Source organism: Sarcophilus harrisii, chromosome 2 (assembly GCF_902635505.1).
Source record: "Sarcophilus harrisii chromosome 2, mSarHar1.11, whole genome shotgun sequence".
Classification (NCBI taxonomy): domain Eukaryota; kingdom Metazoa; phylum Chordata; class Mammalia; order Dasyuromorphia; family Dasyuridae; genus Sarcophilus; species Sarcophilus harrisii.
The window spans coordinates 123,185,402-123,209,233 of NC_045427.1; the positions used below are offsets into that span (position 1 = coordinate 123,185,402).

General features: G+C 34.6%; 1 protein-coding gene across 3 annotated transcripts in view; it reads left to right on the forward strand.

The window, feature by feature from the left end:
* The window catches only part of KCNU1 (potassium calcium-activated channel subfamily U member 1), a 281,023-nt gene extending 258,554 nt beyond the window's left edge, over nucleotides 1-22,469 (forward strand). For 2 of the 3 annotated variants that reach the window (XM_031950682.1, XM_031950683.1), the window contains 5 exons: nucleotides 485-559; nucleotides 2,852-2,991; nucleotides 18,376-18,567; nucleotides 21,028-21,140; nucleotides 21,739-22,469. In XM_031950682.1, coding sequence (XP_031806542.1) covers nucleotides 485-559; nucleotides 2,852-2,991; nucleotides 18,376-18,567; nucleotides 21,028-21,140; nucleotides 21,739-22,228 — 1,010 coding nt within the window. In that variant the 3' untranslated portion in view covers nucleotides 22,229-22,469. The remainder of the gene's footprint in view (nucleotides 1-484; nucleotides 560-2,851; nucleotides 2,992-18,375; nucleotides 18,568-21,027; nucleotides 21,141-21,738) is intronic. The other variant, XM_031950684.1, reaches the window with a different exon arrangement.
* Nucleotides 22,470-23,832: the final 1,363 nt, after the last annotated feature.

Consider the following 23,832-nt stretch of genomic DNA (forward strand, 5'->3'; position numbering starts at 1 on the left):
CCCAACATGATTCATATGGATATTTGTAAAAATAATGAATGTGTATGTATAACAAAAATATTCTTTTATATGTAACTGTGGAAATAAAAATAAAAAATATTCTAAAGAACGTTGGGAGGGGGATGGGCTGCTAACTAACAACTGACACCCAGCACTTCCATTTAACAAAACATAATTATGTTTTTGTTATGATGTCAATAATGGAATCTCCAGACAATTATTTATTCTAAATCCCTGGAAGTGTCAACTAAATAAATTCACCTTACAAAGAAACTGCAACAACCAGAGACAGAGACAGAGAGAACAAAAGAGAGAAAGAAATAGCTAGAGAAAGGAAGAATCCTAACTATAGGAAAGAACATGATTTGGGGGCATGCATAGTATCATTAAGAAGTGCTTAGAGCACATTTACATTTTTTAAAGTCTTCAAGTTATTGTTTTCACATTTACCAGATTTTCTCTTTTTTGCTGCCTATTTTTACAGAACGGTGTTCTAGACATACCCCATATTCTTCATTTCAAGAAAAATTTAGACGGATTCCCATCATAACTGAACTGAGTATGTTTTCTTTTCTTTTTGTTTTTTTGAGAGGGGGTACATAAGGAGGTGGTATTTACAGGAATAATGGGAGCCAGGATTATTGTGTCATTATATAATGAGGTTCTGGATTCTATTTGTAATTCTCAGATAAAGAACTATAATCTTTATAAAAAAAAATAAAATAAAAAAAACCCTTCATGGTCTGTCTAGATGCTATGACCGTGAAAAGAGGCAGTGGGGCATAATGAAATTTTAGAACTTTGGTGACATTATCTAGTAAAAACCCCATCACAAAGCTGATGTTGAGAGATAAGGTCAACATCTTCATAGTCTGGCTCTTCCTGCTTCAAAAAAAAAGATGAACTTTTTATCTCTATGTACATGGAGATTTTATAATAGGGCAGACCTCAGTTGCTAGAAAAAATGAACATTTATGGAAGTTTAGAGGTGCTCATAAGAGACTCGTGCCCTACAAAAGCCCTTCTAAATCCTCTAATAGCTGAAATTTTGCTTTTCAAGATTCATTCCATTAGTTGAGTTATTGGTATATATTTGTTGAGGTCCTTTTAGTAAAATCCAATACTTCTAAGATGCTTGATACTGTTTTTGAATGTATTATGTCCTAATTAATTTGAAGATACTAGAACTTAATAGTATTTGGGATGTGATTTGGAAATGGGGTGATATTAGTGGAGAGAAAAGGAAAGGAAAGAAAAAGTACAAGAACAGGGATGTAGGAATTTGGAAAACAAACTATTGCTTTGCAATTTTGCCCAGGATCAGACCCAGGAATAGACTTTTTATCTAAGTCTGATAAAAACGCATGGGGTAGCAAAGTATTTTAAAATGGCATTTTCAGGTGTAATAGTAAAAAAATAATATACATAAAGTTCTTTGAAAATTTTAAATTGTCATATAAATATTTGTCATTATTGTTACTATGAAACTCTGCCATGGGTAGGGCTTTGAAGTTCTTCTGGGCAGTTCTAAAAATTAATCAGGAGGAATTAACCAGTGATTCTGTAATACCAAGCTCCAAGCAAATCTGAATCATGATGGAATTCACTGTAAATCCTAGGAGTCTGGGATATTCTAATCCTAAGTAGAGTACAGAAGCTTATTATCTATTACCATTCATTCTCTCATAACCCCCTTAATCACAGAAGTTCTTTCTTGCTGTTCACCCCTGGAATTCTTAAATTTTTCTTTAATTCTATCTCCATTTGTGTCACAACTTCTTCCTAAAGTGGATATGTACTAAAAAGTCTTAATTGGCAGCATATGGTAAGATTGATTGAGAAATCAAAAGAAGAGAGATTCCTTTCATCATTTGGTTTTCAGAGAAGTCTAAAATGCCTAGTGCAAATGAGAGACCTTGTGACAGCAGACTATGCTTATCAAATTACTCTGATTTGAGAGAGCTGCCTCTCAACTGCTGGAAAGGTGGACTATTGGTTTCTGAACCTGGTTTCAGGCATAAGAGTATGAAATGCTATGTGACTCATAGCCAAATAGCCAACAGCCTTGAGGGTACTAGACTGTAATCCTTTCTGTACTTCATAGTTCAAAAATATAGTGTCTAGTTTAAAAAAGAAAGTATCTGTTGTGTATATACTTATAAATAAGCATATATATATTTATGGATATCTATATAAAGAGAGCTATATATACATATCTATATCTACACATATATAAAGAAAATATATAGCTGTGTACATAAATACATATATGTGGGCAGAATTATAATTCAGTCATTTGTCATATCCAATTCTTCATGACATTATTTGGGGTTTCCCTAGCAAAGATACCAAAGTGGTTTGCCAAGTCTTTCTTCAGCTCATTTTAGAGCTGAGGAACTGAAGCAAACAGGACTAAATAACTTGCCTAGGGAAACATAGCTGGGAAGTATCCAAAGTCATATTTGAACTCAGGAAAATGAGTCTCCCTGACTCCAAACCCAGCAATTTATCCACTGCAATACCTAGTTGCCCCCATATATCTGTATATCTATTTATCTGTCCATCCATGTATCCATCTATCTATCCATCTATCCATCTATCTGTCTGTCTATCAGTCTATCCATCCATCCATCCATCCATCTATTTATCTATGTACCTATCTATATCTATATATATTTTCCATAAACAAAAGGGTTTAAGGGATAGAGATTGAATTAGAAAGATGTACTTCAAAGTCATTGAAATAAGATGTTGTAGCAGGGTCAAACACAAACATTGATGCTCCTGAGTCAATTCCTTTATTTCTAATCCTAGCCTGTTGGCCTGTTCTTTTTGTCTACTTGCCTTGCAGAAAATCCTTCCAACATTCATTTTATTGAGCAACTCAGTGGAATGCATGGTGGTCTCCTAGGAACAAGCTTGCACCTAAGTACCTCTTTCTCTACTGGTGCTGTTTTTTCAGATAGCTTTTTAGATTCCCTGTTGGCCACGGTAAGTGTGACATGGAAGTTTGCATCCCTAACATTGAATATTGAAGTTTGCAGTCCTTTAGAGCTTGGGACTTGGGTGATCAGGGAATTAGAAAGTAATCATGAAAGTAAACATGTTACAGTACAAGTAAAGTTACCAAAGAATATCCATATACATTGTCCCTATAGGGTTGGAATATGGAAGGTACAACCATTGCATGGATGGTCTGCCATAGGACCATTATACCACTGAATTATTTTTAAATAATATATCAAAAGGGCAGCTAATGGATAAAATACCAGCCCTAAAGTCAGGAGGACCGGAGTTCAAATCTGGTCTCAGACACCTAACACTTCTTAGCTGTGTTGACCCAGGGCAAGTCACTTGGCTCCAATTGTCTCAGCAAAAATAAATAAATAAATAAACAAAAATAAATTAAATGATATATCAAAAGGCTATATTTAGAAAACACTATGCATAGTTGTGGAGTTGGGAGTCAAGGTGGTGTCATGGATGTGGTTTTGCTGTCAAGAAGACTCGAGTTTTTGTTCCTTTTATCTATTGATTGTGTGATCATGGGTTCATCACTTACCCTTTCAGTAGATTACAGCTTACAACTTTCTCCATTTCTAAGTTACAACTTTCTAAGTTTTTAAGTTGCAGAGAATCTGTCGATCTTCATTGGCAAATCAAGTTTTTTGAAACTTTCTTCTTAAATTTATGAAATCACTGGTTAGAGGCAGCTAGATGGTGCAGTAGATAAAACACTGATCCTGGAGTCAGAAGAACCTGAGTTCAAATCTGCCTTCAGACATTTAACACTTCTGGCCGTGTGACCCTGGGCAAGTCACTTAACCTCGATTGCCTTACAAAAAAAAAATAAAAATTAAACCACTGGTCCAATTCAAAAAATGTAGAACCTAGAGCAATGTTGAGAGAAAGTTATAATCATAATATCAAAGAAATTAATACATGAAAAAACTTTAGAAATCATAGCATCAAGGATTGGGTGCTAGATTGGTACTTAGAGATTATCTAGTCCAACATATCCATTATAAATACGGGAAAAACTGAAGCCCAAGAAGTAAGAGGGGTTAACATATTTGGAAAATCTAAACCCCAATTTCTCATTCTTCAAGTGAGGAAATTAAGACCCAAGGTTAGCATGTGATTTTTATAGGTCATGTAGACAGTACATAGCAGAATTAGTATTGAATCTGGTCTTCTGATAACAATTCAATTGCCCTTTGCACTATATGTAAGGGATACAACTTGGCAAAGGTCACACACAGCTATAAGACAGCAGAATCCAGAAGAGGACTCATGTCTGCCTTTTGAAAACTTCAGGTTCTTTTAATTAGACCACACCACTTTTGGATTCTAGCCTTCAAAGACTTGTTAATAACAAAACACAACATATTTTAACACAACACAACCTTAAACTTTTCCTTTTTTCTCTTTTCCTTATAAAAGCTCCTTGAATCACATCTATTACATCCTTTTTTCAAGAGAGTATTGATTTACTGATGACTGGACCTTGCAAGAATAAATCTTAGTGCATGAGAGACATGACATTGTAAAAGAAAAACCAATGGACTTAGTGTGAAAATATGATGGTTTAATAAGGGAAATGCCATTTTCTACCTAAATGATCTTGAACCATTCATATGCCATCCTTGGGCCTTGGTTTCCTCACTTAAACAATGAAGAGTTAGAACTACATTTCATTTAAATTCTCTTTCTATCTCTAAATCCTATAAAATGATGCACTATTTTGAGAGTGTTTGTTGTGTTTGAGTCATTTCAGTTTTGTCCAACTCTTCATGATCCCAATTGGGATTTTCTTGGCAAAGATATTGGAGTGCTATACCATTAACTTTTCCATCTCATTTTACAGATAAGGAAACAGAGAAAACAGGGTTAAGTGACTTACTCATTCACATAGCTAGTAAGGTTTAAGGCCAGAATTTAACTCAGAGGGATCTGTCTTCCTGGTTCCAAGTCTAATACACTATCCACTATGCTATCTAGCTGCCTTATTGAAGCTGTAGTAACATACCTTAAATGCAAGGCCAAAGTTTATCCTTCCATTCATTCTCTTGGAGTACATATCTGGCTTCAATAGCTATTATTCAGATGCATAAAATATTTGCATTTAAACATATTCCTTTAATAATTACTCAATCCAAGGATAATAAGTCTATGGTATAATCTGTTAAAAGCCAAGTTTGCAAAGAACTTTTAGTGGAGGGACTGAAAAGAATTGACTTCCACCTGAGATTCCCTGCTGACACAATGAATACCCCCTCAAGGAGCCTACATGCACACATTACTCAAGGCATGGTACTATATAAATGCAGATAGTATCGCAAGAACAGGATTACAGGCTATGCTCGCTGCTTCCAAGAAATATTCATATTAAAAAGTCAAGGAGGGAAACCTGAATCTAAACCATTTATTTCTCTTCCTCAGAAACAACTAATAACAGACAAAACTCCAAGAAACAGCTTTCTTGGATTGATCTTATTGTAGCATTGTTTTTCTTGCATATGGTCCACCCTACACTATCTGGTGTGCCCCTTTGCCCACCACAACCACCATTAGGTTAGGTTTCAATAGGATTTGGGCTTGAGAGAACTGCGTTAGATTTAGATCTCTATCATATGTACTCTAGGAACATCACCAACCACCATGAGATCTCAGAAATAAAATACTGCTTCTATAAGGGTTTGGAATGAAATATGCCATAAATCTTCTGACAGGATAAGCAGGCAGACTTAGCTAAAATCTTAGCCAAAGAACTTGGCGAGGAACAGAAGAGAGCAAAGTCTAGTTACTTTCCTAGGATGGTGGAACTGTTGGGAAAAGTGTCACTTTGCTGTTTGTCACTGATATGTCAGTCAGCTATGTGGTAATAAGTGACTAGTTTTGTCAGGAAGATAGTAATGAGATGTAACATGACTTGTCTCTGGTGGGTAACATTGCTGCTAGGTTTAAGATCCAAGTTCTCTGCAGAAATGCTCATATGACAGCAATGTGTTTCTATAGCTAAGTAACCTTGGACAAATATTGAATGGTCTATTCATAAAGAGGAGCAAGGAGTTACTTAGAATCTGCCAGAAAAGATGGATAGGCTGAAAAAATAAAAGGAGAAAGAAAAAAAGGAGAAAAGGAGAAAGTCAAAGAGGAAGAAAGGGAAGTAAGGCAAGGAGGAAAGAGAATAGAAGATAAAAGGGGAATGGTAAAAGGATAAAAGAAGACCTAAGAAAGGGATGAGGAATCAAAAGATGGAAGAATCAACATTTCATAAGTGGTTCTTGTGCCAGGTAATGTCCTAGGTATTGTGAAGATCTGGAAGATGTGGAAAAGAAGAGGAAAAAAAGAGGAAATGAAGGAAACAGAGGGAAGTATTTATTATTAAATTTTGAAGATATATCCTCTTCCCATTTTCCACCCCTCCTTCTGGAAACTAAAGCAGTTTCAAGAGTCATGAAGTTATCCCCTAGGGAACAGATGTCCCTCCCCATCTCCAAAAATGAAGATAGTATGTGAAAAGAAATTAGCATTAGTAATGAGGAAACACAACATTAATATTAATTAATTAATAATTTTATAATAATAAAAATAAAATAATTTTAATAACAATAATTAATTTGGAAAGTGCCACAAGTGAAATGGTGACATCCTTAGTAAGCCATCTCAGCAGATGAGCTACATCAGGTTGATGATAACCAACAGATATCAAACCTTTCAGTGATTTAGGGAGATGTCTCCCCTAAACATATGATGAAGACGTCATCTAAAAGAATGGGTGGATGAGAACAATTTGTTCCAAGAGTCATAGGGTTAACTGAAACAGGCACTTTGGAGAGTTTAGTGTTTGGCTAAATAATCAAAGACCCCAACTGCATCCCAGGCCATCACTAGTCACCCTGACCTTTGTCTTGCCATGGGACTTTGATAACTCCAGAAGAGAGAATGAGGCTGATGACTTTGTGCAATTGTGCCTCATTTCAATCTAATTCACTAGTAAGTCAAGACATCACCCTGTAATGTCATTGGTCCTCTTAGAAATTGAAGAACAAACAACAATGCTCTCTTCTCTCAACTCTGCTTGCTTTCTTCCCTGGCTTCCATCAATTCCCAAATAAAACCCCTCCTTTTACAGAAAGAATTTCTCTTTTTCTCTTAATTTCTCTTAATTCTAGTACCTTCCCTCTGCTATTTCTTTTTTGTCCTGTATATAGCATGTTTTGTATAGATTTGTTTGAATGTTGTCTTCACACTACGTTATAAGCTTCTTGAGGTCGAGTTGTGTTTTTGAAACTTTTGATTTGCTTATAACAGTATATATTACATAATAGATGTTTAATAAATTCTTACTAATTTATTCATTGTTTTGAGGTTTGCAAACTATACAAATAAGTCATTTTTTCAAGAACTCTGGGAGCTAGGGGTTATTATTATACCCATTTGACAGATGAAAAAATTGAGGGAGACAAAGATTAAGTGACTTGTCCATGGTCATACAACTAGTAATTATTTGAGGATAAATTTGAATCCAGATTTTCCTGACTTCATGCCCAACATTCTATCCATAAGAATTCAAATACTCTCAGATGCTAAAAAAAATTGTTTATGATGAGGAATTAAGGAAAACTCAATTTTTTAAATTCTCTTTAGCCCCAAAAGAATTTTCTTTAGTACTAGCTAACCATCATCCCAAGATCAAATGCCATTTGTATTGATGTCTTATAGGGTGATTACCTATTTCCCAAGCAGCTTCTCACCGTCAAACCTCATGTAACCTTTTAAGGTACAGAACAGTTGAATATTTGAAGTAGAAGTAATTTTTCTGGACATCTAACCCAGTTCATACTTGAACAGCATTTTGCAATATAATCAAGGCTTCTTAAACTTTTTTCACTAGCAATCCCCTTTTGCCTGAGAAATTCTTATGCAACCCCAGGTATATAAGTATATAAAATATGAACACAAATCAAACATTTACTGGTAATAAATCATAAATTTATTGTAAAACAATTCTTTGGCATACATATAATTTTTACCATTTATTAAAGATGAAACCAAATTTGAATGCTAATGAGATGGATGTACTTGTTTATTTTTACAAAAAGAATTAAAACTTGGCAGAATATTTGATACCTTTTGCTTCCCTATGAAAGCCCCTTGAATATAACTGTCGTGGCCCACTTTTCACTCCTAGACTTCTGTCCTCCAGAGAAAATGTCTTTAATTCCTTCAACAGTTCCTTTCATTTTATCCAAATCAAATAGTGTGTTGCCAAACTCAGATGCCCAGGGAACACCACTGTAACCTCCTGCCAAGTGTACACTGACTGTGGAATCTGATCATTCAATCAGGCCTGAGTCCATTTAATTAATTGCTTTAGCATCTAGTCCACATCTTTCCCTGTTCTTTCCAAGAATATTATGGGACATTTTCTCAACTGTTTTACTAAAATCAAAGTAAAATCTGGGACAGCTAGATGTCCCTTATTTAACCCCTATTTGCCTCAGTTTCTCAGTTGTAAAATGGGAACACACTGGAGAAGGAAATGGCACCAGTATTTTTGCTAAGAAAGCTCCATGATCAAGTTCACAAGTTCACAAATAGTCTGACACAACTGAACAACAAAAGTAAGATCTATAATATCCCCTATAAATGCCCATTTATAATCTTGTCAAAGAAAAGATAAAATTAATCTTAGATAATTAATCTGACAAAACTTGGATGAAACTTGAGAGGCTTTTTGTCATCACTTCTTCCTTTACTTAGATATTCACTATTCATCACTTTCTTGATATGTTCCAGAATTTTTCCAGAAATAGAAGTTAGGATTACAGGTCTAAAGTTTGCAGGTTCTATTCACTTCCTTTTTTTACAGACAATATTTATTCTGTAGTCTTTGAGTACATTTCCTCTTCACCATTACCTTTCACATTTCATGGATATTCACTCAGAAATCACATTTATCAGTCATTTTCATACATTTGAGGAGAAAGACTATCTGGAACATGTGACTTCAACTAATAAAAGGTTGCCAAGCTCACTCCTACTGACATCTTGGGAATTAACTTTCTGCTAGTATTTTTGCTAGATGTTATTTGTCACTACCACTACAAAGATCATTCGTGTTGGCCAAAAATAAAACAAAACAAACTTAACAAACAAAACAAAACAAAAACAAAAAAGAATTGAGTCATAATTTGCACATGCTCACTCTGTCTCTTTCTCTGTCTCTGTCTCTGTCTCTGTCTCTCTGTTTCTGTCTTTCTGTTTCTGTCTCTGTCTCTTTCTCTTTTTCTGGCTCTCTCTGGCTGGCTGTCTCTGCCTTTCTGTCTCTCTATCTCTGTCTGTCTCTATCTCTTTCTCTGTCTCTCCTCTCTCTATCTCTGTCTCTGTCTCTTTCTTTTTCTCTCTCTCTTTCTCACTTTCTCATCAGTTATCTTTCCACAGAAGTCTCAGTCCTTCTTGGAGACTCCTCTTTCCCTCAATCTAGTTTTAAAATATACATATTTTGTTGTCCCTACCATTCTTTGCCAACATCAACTTATTCTGAGTTTTCACATTCCTGACAGTATTTTCTCAAAACTATGCCATTATCTTCTATCCTTTTTCTATTTCCTATCTTTGTTTCCATCTTTAGTACATCTTTTAAAAATCTAATTTGGTTGGCAAGATTCCTATGCATACACATCAGTCTTTTCAGACAAATACCATCTTTTTTTTTTTCCACATCAGAATTGTTTCTGTTTGTGTCTTGAGAATTTCATTCTTGAGAGTTTCCCAACCCACTTCTTGGGATGATTTCCTACTAACATCTCAACACATAGAATCCTATCTGCATTTCATTTGAAGCCCCTGAAATCTATATTTTCTCTTTAATTCTAACATGCATGCTAAATTATACTTGACTTCCTCTACATTTCTATCACAAAATCTAAGAGAAAATTTTCAGTTCCTCTCAGGGTCCCCATATTTTCACACCAAGGTCCATTTTCTCCCTGTTAAGGAGAATAAGAACCAGAGTAGATTTTCCCCTTGTTTATTCTTTCATCTTTTTTGAAAGACAGAATTTTAATTAAGGCAAGTCACAGAGCTGTTAGTAATTTTGGCTAAACAGAAAGTCCCCAGTCATTACTATGTCATGTCTCTGTGTCAGGCGCATGATCTGTTTCCCCAATTCCTCATCTAGTTCTATCTTCTGTCCTGAGGGTCTCTAGTGTACACATAACAATGTCACTTTCTCCATCACCATGCCAGCTATTTTTTCCAACAATACTTTCTTCTCACATTAGCATAGCTTCTTAATATATAGTTAAGTAACTTTTCTCTTTATTTATGTTTGATCTTTTTAATAAGGTATACTCACTCAGAATCATATTCTAGACATGAGTTGAATCTCACAAAAATCAAACTTTCTGTTTTTCAGTCATTGACTTTAATGAATAAACTATGAAGAAAACATAGCCCATAACACTGGGGTCTTCGGTATTTTATCTAAGACTTTATAATTTCTAGCAACACTTTCTGGGTTCCTTCAGTTGGTGCTATTTATGGCCTCATAAATTATCAGGGGTACATAATAATCATGTGTCTTGATAACTTTCAGGGGAATTTCTCAGTTATGCCTTGGATATAGTGCTCAGGTTGAGAACAGACTACTCTATTGATATTATCAGAATGACAAATAGCTGCCCTAGTACCCTTGAGCTTGGAGTACAACAAGCAGCTCTTTCTCCCCCTGAACTCTCTCCTTCAATAAAAGACTTATAAACATTTAAAGATATAAATGCATAATTCTTTTCCTTACATTTATCCTTTGTGAGATTTACTTCTACACTCCAGCATCCTTATAAAGGTCAATCAGTCTACAATCACTTATTAAGCACCTACGAGGTGTCGGGCACTGGAGACATAAAGAAAAGTAGAGATAGTCCCTGTATTCAAGAAGTTGTCAGTGTAATGGTAGACACAAATGTAAATAGCCAAGTACAAAAAAAGCTTATACAGAGTAAAGTGGAAAATGATAAGCAAGGCATGGTATTAAGAGGAAATTAGGAAAGGCTTCCAGTGGAAGATGGAATTTAGCATGTCAATTGAATGAAGCCAAGGAAGCCAGGAGGTAAAAATGAGGGGAACATTCCAGGCATAAGGGACAGGCAGTGAAAATGCTGGGAGATGGAGTTAATTAGGAAGGGATTTAAAAAAGAGAGAGACAGATTGCCTCGAAGCAATAAAGACTTGGTTGTGGCTATATAACAAAAATTTATAGTGTACTCATTCAGCACAGTTTTGTGATTTTCTACAGCTTTGTTCAGGATCATTTGTATAGGAGTAAAGGAAGCATATGGTTTGAATGATTCAAGGCTAAGTCTTTGGCAGGACAAGGTAGTCACTAAGTTAAGTAGGCAAAGAACTCAAGCAAAAAGGAAAGGATGGAGTCAAATTTGAGTTTAAGGGTGAATGCTTGAGAAAAAGCTGAGGGGACAAGGCAGTAGAAGGCATTGACAGTATAGAAGTCAAAAAATTATTTGGAGTTGCAAGAACAAGGAAGAAGAGGGATGAATATAGATTGAGATCAGAGAAGGGAATTTTAAAGTTAGTAATCATGGCAGTGGTGAAATTGTGGATAGTGGCAGTATTAAAGATAGGTCCATCTATTCCTTCATGTAGCTGTGGAGGAGTAGAAGAATACATCATGTGAAATGAATAAATTGAATTATGAAGTTAAAGTGTTTCAGAAAGTATCAATATGTATATTGATGTATCCAGTATGAAGGCAGGATTTGTGGAATGGGAGAAGCTTGTAAGCCCGACATGGAACTAGTTGAGAAAAGAAGGGAAATATCCTGGAATTTGGTAGATAATAGCTACTATAATTTTGATTAGGTGATGGATATAGTTGAGTGAACTTTAAGAATGATAGAGGGGAGAATGATCGAGTAAGAACATGAAAGTGGCAATGGGAAGCAAGGAATATTCTCCCCCAACTTGAATAGTAAAAAGGGGTATGCAGCAGGACGAATACAGAGAGGATTGGCAAGACTTACATGAAATGATGCTGAGCGAAATGAGCAGAACCAGGAAATCATTATATACCTCAACAACGATACTGTATGAGGATGTATTCTGATGGAAGTGGATTTCTTCAACAAAGAGAAGATCTAACTTAGTTTCAATTGATCAAGGATGGACAGAAGCAGCTACACCCAAAGAAAGAACACTAGGAAATGAATGTAAACTGCTTGCATTTTTGTTCTTCTTCCCAGGTTATTTATACCTTCTAAATCCAATTCTCCCTGAGCAACAAGAAAACTGTTTGGTTCTGCACACATATATTGTATCCAAGATCCACTACAATCTATTTAACATGTATAGGACTGCTTGCCATCTTTGGGGAGAGGGTGGAGGGAGGGAGGAGAAAAATCGGAATAGAAGTGAGTGCAAGGGATAATGTTGTAAAAAATTACCCTGGCATAGGTTCTGTCAATAAAAAGTTATTTAATGAAAATAAATAAATAAATAGTTAGGGGTGGGGGTGGAATAAATAAATAAATAAGTGGGGTATGTATAAAAGTACAGCCATTAATAAAGGGGGAGTCCAGGGAGACTATATTAGTACAAGGGAGACAGTTCTCTGAGCCAAAAGATGGAAAGAATGTAAAAGAAAAAGATTTAAGTTCTTAGCTCTAGAAAAAAAAACTATCCACTCTAATTTTCTTCCTGGTTTTCTGGAAATAGTAAGGTTTTGAGTCTAAATATATTCTTGGAAAGCAATGGATTTGGGAAAATTTTTGACTCATTTTACTTCCTGTGCAATTTTAGATGTGCCATTTATTCTCTTGGGTCTGTCTATAACAATGGAATTTGAAAGTAGTTGATTCCTAAGAACCTTTCTCACCTTACTATCTCTTACTACTCTTACCCCACCATATCCAGTCTTTTGCCACAATCTGCTAATATCACATTCAAAGTATCTCTTAAATGCATTCCCTTCTCTCCTGATTCACTGCCACTCTTCAAAAACAAGTCCTTATCACCTTAGACCTGGATTATTGCAGTAGCCTGATAGTAGGTCGACCTCCTCACATCTTCCCCACTCCAATTCATCCTTGATTCAGCTGCTAAAGATATTTCCCTAAAGTGAATGTTCAACCATACCATTATTCTATTCAGTAAACATCAGTGGTCCCCTATCTACTCCAAAATCAAACAAAAAGCCCTCTCTTTAGCATTCAAAGCCCTTCTTGATCGAGTCCCTCTCCCTCCCATCTTTCCAATCATCTTACACCTTAAAACTTCCCCATAACCCAATAATTTTTTGATCCAAGAATACTGACTGCCGAGGTGTTCTACCAACAAGACACTTCATCTCTTGGCTCCAGGCATTTTCTTTGGCTGTCCCTCATTCCTGGAATGTTCTCCCTCTTCATTTATGCCTCCTAGATTTCTTGGCTGCCTTCAAGTCCCAACTATTTAACTTGTGTGAATTTATAGATTTGCTTGTCTCTATCCTTAGATTATGAACTGCTTGAGAGCAAGGACTACCTTCTGTCTTTCTTTGCTTGTACAGTACTTAGCATAGAGCCTGATGCATAGAAAATGTTTAAATAAATGCTTATTGAATAATTAATTTATTTTATTTGATCCTCACAATAATCCTGGGAGGTGGGTACTATTATTCTCCCTATTTTATTGTTGAGGAAACTGATGCAAACAGAGGTTATATTTACAGGAAAGGAGGGAAAATTGTACTTGCCATACAAGTAAAATATATTATTAAAATTATTTTTCTAGTATAACTATTGCAGTAATACGGAGAATGAGTAACTGCATTGAGGTTAAGAGGTATTAAGGGTCCCTATTGGAACTTGGGTCCTCCTAACTCCAAATCAAACATTCCAATTACTGTCCCACTTAATTGCCACCATTTACATTATATGAATGTACTTGAAAAGTTCTGAACCTCTTCATTTGGGGCTAATTCATCTTGGTCAGGATTGTCATTGCCATTTATTTTTAGCAAAGAAGAAATTACTTGTTTGAGGTTCATACTGTAAATTAATGGCAGAGCTGGAATTATCCAGGTACCATGGGTTCTAGTACTCTAGAACCAGGTTGCCTCATTACAGAATTTCCTTTGGAAAAATTTTTGGTTTTTAAATGTACACCAGATGGCTCAAGGATTTCTGTCTATTGTGTTAAGTGCTAATCTACCCTTGAGATAGCTCTCAGTCTACAGGTACTGGTCTTCCAGCTACTTCCATTTAGATTCACATCTTTTCTGTTATTTTAGCAAGTATTCATATATTGGAATTTTAAAGGCCCTAAAGCATTTAAAGCACATTGCAACTTAGAGATTTTCCATAATAAAGGCAGAATGCACACCTGAATCTGCTGTAATGAGAAGAGAAGAAAGCCCAGCATAAGGGTGACACATAAATCCCATTATTTCCCCCAGCATAGAAATATGATCCTTTTGATGTCAAATATGAAGAAATGCTGCTTCTAAAAGTAAAATCTTCCTCTGTTAAGTATGCAAAATGCAAAATCCCTCAGAGTACTCTGGGATAACGCAGGAATATAAACCCTGACTTTAAACAGTAGGGAATTACACTAACCACATTATATTTGATCATTTTACAATATGGTCATATGATCTTAATCGGATTTTGGACTTAGACAGAATTTAATAATTCCATTCATCCCTGTCTTGGTTCCTTAAGACTGGCAGAGGGTGGGGTGGAAGGGAGCATATTCCATAAGCATGCATCTGGGTTTTGATGAGTTGAGAAGCAGGAGAGCAAAGGGGAATTAGCAAAAGAATCATATTCCCTTATGAGATGTCTTGAAAACAGAGATTAAGTTGGAGAAATAGAAGGGTGACACTTTCATTGCATTTTGGAAGTATTCAATCAGTGTTTTTCCTTTCATTTCCCTTGATTCTACTTGAATAGATTATACCACAATCCATGGAATGCTACTAAGGATCTTTGGTCTCAAGGAATGCTGTATTAAACATATGAACAACAGTGGATGCAGGGCCTTTCTCATTGTCTTTTTCAAATTATGAGATCTCCAAAATCAGAATTCCATAGAGAGATCAAATTTATCAGTAATTCAGAAAACATATAGACACAAGAGGGAGAAACTCAGATTTGAGTAAAAAAAAAACCTTTATGTTTCATAAAACATGTGAGTGTGTGTATGGATGGATGAATGTGTAGGTATATGTGTTTGATTCCTTTAACAATTCCAATGAATACCTATTTTATTTACATTTAGTGAAGTTTTTATACATAAACCATGGATTCAGAAGAGGGGGTAGGCTGGTAAATTTTTTCTCTGAAAAAAAATTCTGCATAATGCCCTTTTACATCAAATATAAAATTATTATCATTTTCTCCCTTTCCTTAACTTTCTTAGTGTTTAATACTAGACAACCAACAGAGTAATAAATGAAACTCTGATTTATAGAATGTTCATGATGAAAATTTATTTTAATAAGAAAATATATCTCTTAATTTTAGTCAAAAAGACAGCCTTGAATTTTGGTTAAACGAAAAGAAATGAGCACAGTCTTAATCAGTTATTAAGTCTGGCCCCAATGGCAATCAATTGCTCTGCTTTAGGCTGCATTCCATTGTCAAGAAAAGAAGAAAGAGAAAAAATATGGAAAAAAGCTTATCTATACCTTAAAAGATTATATACACAGAGAAATCTCTCCACCATCATCCCCACTTAAAATAATTAAAGGACTTAATGTTGGGCAATCTCTTTTGGAAAAAAAAAAGTAGAAGAAATTTAAAATTTTTGAAAGATAGTTTGCATTTTTTAAATAAGTTATCCTAGGTCCTTCTCCCTTCTGGCTCATGTTTGCGTGACAACAGACCAACCAATGTTCACCATCAAAGATTTTAATTCTAAAGGAATGATGCAGGCAACTGAAAGATTCTGCTTTCTAATCTGCAGATGTGGAAAGGGAATATAAGTCTTAGAAGGCAAGATAAGTTGGCTTTGGTGAGTCCCCAGCCTTCCGGTAACATCCTATGAGCAGCTGTGATTCATTTACAATGAAAATTTGACAATCAGATCTCCAGCATTCTCTTGGAAACCATTTAAAAAAAAAGGAAACACCATCCATAAAAATGTGATGTTACTGGTTCTATTTATAGAAAAATTGATTTAGGAAATGAGACTTTTAACTTTCACAAAAAAGACATGCTTTAAAAAAATACATATTCAAGTTAAAATGCTTTTTTCATAGCTAGTTATTTTGTTTCTGATTTAATATTATCTTTTATAGGAAAGGAGGGAGAAAAGGAATGCCATACAAGTAAAATATATTATTACAATTATTTTTCTAGTATAACTATTGCAGTAATATGGAGAATGAGTAACTGCATTGAATTCTTTTGCTCAAGAACATTGCATTATTTCCTCCTTTCTTATAATTTCATATACTCATTAAATAGCTTTTCTGACCATTAAACCTACCAAACTGCAGATGAATTAAAAGAGAGGGCCCATTGGTTTATGTATTAATGTTATATAGATGAAGCAGTACCTGATAGGATACTGCTCATGAATTCTGGGCTAAATAGTCAAAAAATAAATATAGCGATTTCAGCTACATGTGGGTCTTGTTCCCATTTATTTTTTTAATGTCTTTTATGTGCACAATTTATCAATCAGTCAATAAACATTTATTAAGTGTCTATGTGTTTGGGCACTATGAAAATATGAACTGGGGATACAAAAAGAGGTAAAAGAAATTCTTACCTTCAAGGAATTTTTAATCCAATGAGGCAGATAGCACACACACACACACACAGAAATATATACATATATTATATATATATATATATATATATATATATATATATATATATATACATGAAACAAACTATGCAGGAAAAATAGAAAATAATTAAAACAAAGTTATTTGAATTAAGATGGGTTGGAGAAGGCTTTCTGTAGAAGGTAGGGTTTGAGTTAAGACTTAAAAGAAGCTAGAGAAATCAGTAGAGAAGAAGGAAAAGCATTCCAGGCATGGGAAACATGCTTGGAGCCAGAAAGTGGAAAGGAAACCAGAATATGTATCTATTAGGGAAACACTGAACAAATAATTATATATAAATATAATGGAATTTTATGGTATTAAAATAACAAAATGAAGAGTTTTAGAGAAACATGGAAAGATCCATAGGAAATGATGCAGAATATAGACAGTTGAATATTGAGAACTGTGTTTATTGTAAGAACAACTTTGAAAAATTTGATAACTTTGATCAACCAAAAGAATAACAGCAATTCCATGGCACTTTTGGTATAGAAAAGTGAATGAAATTGATACATGGTTTTAGATTTAGCCAGCGTAAAGATTTGTTTTAATTGATTGTGCTTGGTTCAAGGGCTTTTGTTCTCATTGTTAAAGGGAAATGAGTATAGGAGACAGACAGATTGATGAAGATGCGACAGAGAGATGGAAGAAAAAAAAAGTGACCAAGTCCTCTTTTTAATGCAAACTTGTAGGGGAAGAGTGAGAAAAATTGCATTTTCAGTTCAGTTAATAAAATATACATTGAATATTTATGATGAACAAAGCATTATGCCAGGAACTTGAAAAATATAGGTAAAATTGGACAAAATTGCTATTTTCTGGAATTTACAATCTAATAAAGGATAAAAAATGAACAAATATGCAAGTAATAACATAAATTGTAATATATTTAAGAATAATTCTCTCTCAATTTGTGAAATCTTTTAGAGCTAGTGTCTATCTATCTCTAAGTCATTTTTTTCCTTTATATTTCCTACTTAATGTATAAGCTAGTCTAAGACAGATACTAATCACTGTGATTTCCTTTGTATCTAGTTTAATATAGTATTATATACAATTTGGAATTTAAAATTTTTTTTGGAAATCAAATTCAATTCAGTAAACACTTTTATCAATCTCTTTTTGGGTACAGACCATGATGCTGAGAACAGGGAAAGGTTCAAAGTTTAGATACGATATAGCCCCTACCTTCATGGAACTCATAGTCAGGGGAGAAAGAATATGAGCATAAAACATTGAGTACATAAGTGCCCATCAGTCTAAAAAAGGAGCTGTAAGGCCCATGTAAATATCCCAAACAGAAAATAGGATAAGTACTTAAGACATGTATGTGAGATCCAATAAGGAAAAGATGTATATTAGCAAGGGATATAAAAAAATCTTCATGGAAGAGTTGGTATTTGAGTTAGGATAATGATGATTTGGGGAAGGTGGGTTTAAAAAATTTCTACCCAGACTCTCAGTTTCTAAATTTCTACAAGTCAGTTATCAGCTCTTTGCTCACGATTTCACTTGCCTATGTCTATCTTTTTCAGGCTTTCTACAACTACCGTGTCCTAGAATTACTCCAAATGCTAGTGACAGGTGGGCTGAGTTATGAAATGGAGCCAAATGATGAAAAGGACTGTGATAACTTTCATGATAGCATTTATTCACTTTTGATTGGAAGAGGACGGTGTAAGCTGGCTCTTCTCTCCTTGAACCAAACAATGTTATTGGAACTTCCTGTAAGTTTATTTTTTAAAAATTTACTATTTTATCGATTTCCCCTTTCTCCTCAGTCTGGATGGTATCTGAAAACAATCAGTTTAACTGTTTTAATTCAAGATCAGAATAACTAATGAATAAATATTTATTCATATAGAGTGGTAACAAAAAAAATTGATGTATTAGTAGGAAGGTGGGCATAAAAGAAGTGCAAAGTACCTGCAATTCTTTACCAATTCTTTCTAGCTTTGTTTTCTGGGAAACTTGTATTTTAACTGATATTGTGGTTTAGGAAGGCTGATTCTGTGTTTGTTTAATCCATTGAGCTATGGAGAAATCAGGAGATAAAGATGCCAAAGGGGATTGGGTGACCTTGATAAATGTGAACAGATCCACTTTCATATTTAGGGAACCAGAATAGAAAAAGAAATATTTGTGGCCCTGGGGTACACTTGGATATTGTGATCTCTCAACTTTTTGATATTGAATAGAATCCAGTAGAATGTGAAAAATATATACTTGATATGTTTTGGGGAAATAATAGAAAATTTACAGCAGAAGATGGAACAGCTTGCTTCTGGTGCAAGGTACAGGCTCCAAGATATCACCATTTCTTTCTGTGGGTTTCTGCATACAGCTTCCAGCTTGTTCAAAGTTACTGTAAGCCAACAAGAATTTATATAGCACATTCTATGTACAAGGTAGGACAGTTAGGCAGTGCAACAGATAGAATGTCAGTCCTGGAGCCAAGAGGATCTGAGTTCAAATGGAATTTAGATACTTACTTAACTGTGTGACTGAGCAAGTCACTTAATCCAACTTGCCTCAGTTTACTCATCTGTAAAATAAGCTGAAGAAAGCAATGGCAAACCGCTCCAGCATCTTTGCTAAGAAAACTGCAAATGGGGTCATAAAGACTAGCATGAGTGAATGGCTAAACAACAACAATAATATACAATGCACTGTACTTATAATACAATGAAAGGCAAAAATGCAACCCCCAACTTCAAGGAGTTCATATCTTACTGTGTTTTTTGGATTTTAATTTCAGAGGCTGAAACTAAATCCCCAAAGTGAAAGGAAATACTAAATCTCAGTTTTGCTTCCTTTTTTCATAATTTCCTTAGTTCAGAATATTTCAACTGAATTGGCATATGTGCCAATAAGTAATTATGATCTAGAAAAACATGACATCCTGAAATTCCTTATGCTGTCAGGGAAAAATCACATTGATTTACAAGGATCACTTCTTCATTTCATTCTTTCTCAGTGGAACATTATTTTGAATTTTGGTGTTCAGATTTCTTTCCTTTTTCCACCTGAGAGAAACTCTTAGATTTGGTTGACCCTAAGGACCATTACTTCTACTTAAAAGTCTTTTAACTTTCTTATTCATTTGGGCTCTAGGGAGTACCTGAGACTATGGTGTTGTAATAATGCCTTTTTGTAAAATATTTACAATATGACCTAGTGATCTCTCAGTACTCAAACTCATTTAATAACTTGAAAATCAAATTTTCAAGTCTGTTAAAGATTTTTGTTTTTTATCTCAGCTTTATCACCAAGTCCTATCATTTCTGTCCTATATATAATTTCTCTCTTCTGACACTTCCATCAGCTTGGTAAAGGACTTCATTACCTCATAGCTGCACTATTGAAATAGCCTAGTAGTTGTATTACTTACCTCAAGTTTCTCCCCACTTCAGTTCATTCTCTACTCAGCTGTAAAACTGATCTTCCTCAAGTACAGATCTGACTAACATCATGTCCTTTCTCCTACCTTCATTTAATAGCATCCTGTGCTTCCTATTCCCTTTAGGATTAAATATAAAATTCTGCTTCTCTATTTTCAAAGCCCTTCATAACTTTCTTCTTTCCTTTCTTTCCAATCTTCTTGAACATTATCTTCTGCCACCTCCCTCCATATATTCTGAAATCCTGTGACATTAGCCTCCTTGATGATTCTTGAATTCCTCACTTTTGGTACTTTTCACTCTCTGTCACACACATCTAGAACTCTCTCCATCCTGGCTTTCCTGTCTTCCTTCATATCTTAGCTAAAGTCCTATCCTCTATAAAAAAAGATTTTCCCAATCCTTCTTAATCTTAAAGCTTTCCTTTTAATATTATCTTGAATTTATACTAGACATATTTTGCTTGTACATAATTATTTGCATTTTATTTTCTTCATTAGATTGTTATATACTTTAGAGCAGGCACTGGGTCTTTGGGTTTTTGTTTTTCAATTTGTTTTTAGTTTTCTTTGCATCTCTAGAAGGCAGGACATAAAACTGGACAGAGAAGGATTCTAAAAATTAGTAACTAGACTAAATAACTAACTATCTTCAAATTGTGATGTTAGGAAGCAGATGTACTACCTCTACCACTTCTGCTTTAAAGGAGACCAAGTGTTGTCAAAATAAATTTATGTTTACTGGTTTATTTATCCAATAACAATAGGGCTTTCCCTTTTCCCCTAGGCTAGGGATACTTTTGGAGAGGTCTTCTGTGGGTCATTGGACAATTTTGGAATCCTATGCCTTGGCATATATCGCCTGATAGATGAGGAAATCCAAAATCCAACTCAAAGAAGGTAAGTATCCTAGCTCTGAAAATACAATTTGCCCAGCTGGATATGAAAAAGTGGTTTAAATTCAATTCCAGTCATTAATGAATAAACCAACTAACTGCTTGGGTTTGGAGAAGACAGAGAAGTTGCTGAAGGGATGAATTAAAGGGGAAGGAGAACTGGGAAAATGGGGTGAATCTTTAAAGTAAATGATTGATTAAAGTAGAGACAATGGATAATCCCTTTTTTAACCTAGAAGCTTTGAGACTTGCATAATTTTGTTCATTTTTATCTCTGACCTTACCAGTTGGGACTCTTTCCTCAGTGATGAGCATTTTGCATCTTTTGACACTGTATGCTAGAATCCAGATGCCCAATAAGTCTCCAACCAAATTACTGGATATGAGAATGTAATGGTCAGGTGTCCATCAAAAAAGGGAAATTCTTTTTTTTCCCTTTAGTTTTGAATTTCTATCTTAATGTTAAAAATGAGCTTTTTTCCCCTCTGACAATCATGTTCCCCTGATTCTACTGAACTGTGTAGAAATATTGCCAATGCCTACTTCAAACATAGCTTCACTATTGGGATTGGTGAAAGTCTCAACTCTGATTTCTTTTACAGGTTTGTGATCACTCGGCCAGACAATGATTTTAAACTACAGCCTACAGACTTACTGTTTTGTGCCATCCCATTCAACATTGCTCATTATAGTGAATCATGTACAATTATTAAGTCCGTTTCAGAATCTAAATCAAAAATATCTAGTTATAACATAAGAGGATCTGAGGTTTTACATGGAAAGAGAATAGAAGATGAAGAAAAAGAACAAGAAGAGATGATAGAAGAGGGAGAAAGAAGAGGAAGAAGACCTCCAAAAAGAGGAATAGCATTAGAAACAGGGGATTTAGAAGAAGATGAAGAAGCACAAGCACAAGCTGCAGCCTCTTACAATAGGCATTCAATTGTCCGGATTTCAATGCTCTGTAAATCATTATTCTTGGCTATGGAAGCAGAAGCGAAGAAGACATTACCCACTCAACCTGATAGTAAGAAGCAACAGCCCAGGAGAGAGACGGTTATTCATAAATCACTTAGTTTAGGTGATCAGTAGCAATAGGCCATTGGAAATGCCAATTGAATTGCAACAAAATGTCAGGAAAACTGCACCAAGATCAAACAAACCAGTCTCTGTGAAATAAAATAAAATTAAAAAAAAGTTTGAATTATTACAAAGGAATACATTAGGCTAAATAAAAATAGATAATTCCTTACAGCTCCACAGCAAAATTTCTTTGTTAATTTTCTCTAGAACAAAAAAGTTCTTGCTTATAATTGAGAAGATCTGGGTTCTAGTCCTGCTTCAGCCATTTACCGGCTGTTTTTCTCTCCTAGTTATCAAGAATCTTTTGGCCTTAGAACTCATCAGAACTGATACAGCATTTAAATAAGGGTAATTAACTTTGAAGGCAAAATTCCACTAGATCCTTCCCACCTGCTGAGGAGAAGGACCTTCAGGTCCTTTACTAATAGATTCATGTTACTCATCTTCATCTAAGGTCCCCTAGCTGAGTGATATTGGGCAATGGACATTGGGTTTCAGAAATCAGAAGACCTGGGATTTAAGTGAATCTCATCCAATTCTCTTAATATTGCCTCTTTTTTCTCTTTTCTTCACCTCTTCATCTCCATTCAAAATCAGCATGCTAAATTTTGATCAAATTAAAACAATTAGTGCTGTTTTAATCCTATCACAACGCCATAAATTACTCATTTTTGGAAAGATCCTCTGGGACCCATCTAGTCCAATTTGTACCTAAAAAGAAATCCATTCTAAAATATCCCCCATAATTAATTACCTATGTTAATCTGAAGACCTCCAATATGGGTAAATCAAAGAATTTATTATCTTGTGAGGTATTCCATTCCACATTCATATAGTTCTTATAATTAAGAATATTTTCCTTCATGAAGACTTCATTTGCTGCTTTGCAATTTTAACTTATTGTTCCTGCTTTTGCTTTCTGGGACCAACATTTCTTGAATTTCTTCTTTATCTCTCAAAAAGAGATAGTGGTTTTACCTGCTTGTTATTGTTGAATATATATGCATATGTCACTATTATTTATTCAATTTTATATGCATGACATATGTGAATTATTTACATGTGCTTGTGTATATGCATGTATTCAGAATTATACCCATGTCTGGACATATATATATATATATATATATATATGTATATATCTAAGTCTACATATACATACATGAATACCTATGTATTATATTGCTGCATATGTATTATATGAGTTATATGTATATGGTGTATATGCATGTATGTGTATGTCTACATAAATATGTATATATATGATAGAAATAATAGGAGATTAGAATACATATGGATTTATTGATGCCTAACTCTACCTTGATTATATCTAGATAAAGATAATACAAATTAATATAGATATGTTAGATATAGATATATTAAATTAGCATAATCAAATGGTATCCTGAGTAATGGCTACCATAGGGTCAAGTTATCTTGTGGTTCCTCCATCTGAAAGCCACAAAATAAGAGTTCCGTCTAACATGTCTATTTTGTATCTATTTAGAGAACATAATTAGCTAATAGGATATGCTGATGACCTACTTCTAAGCCCAAGCAGTTCCCCTGCCCTCTCATCCACACTGGTTTACAAAGGAAAACCCAAAGAATCA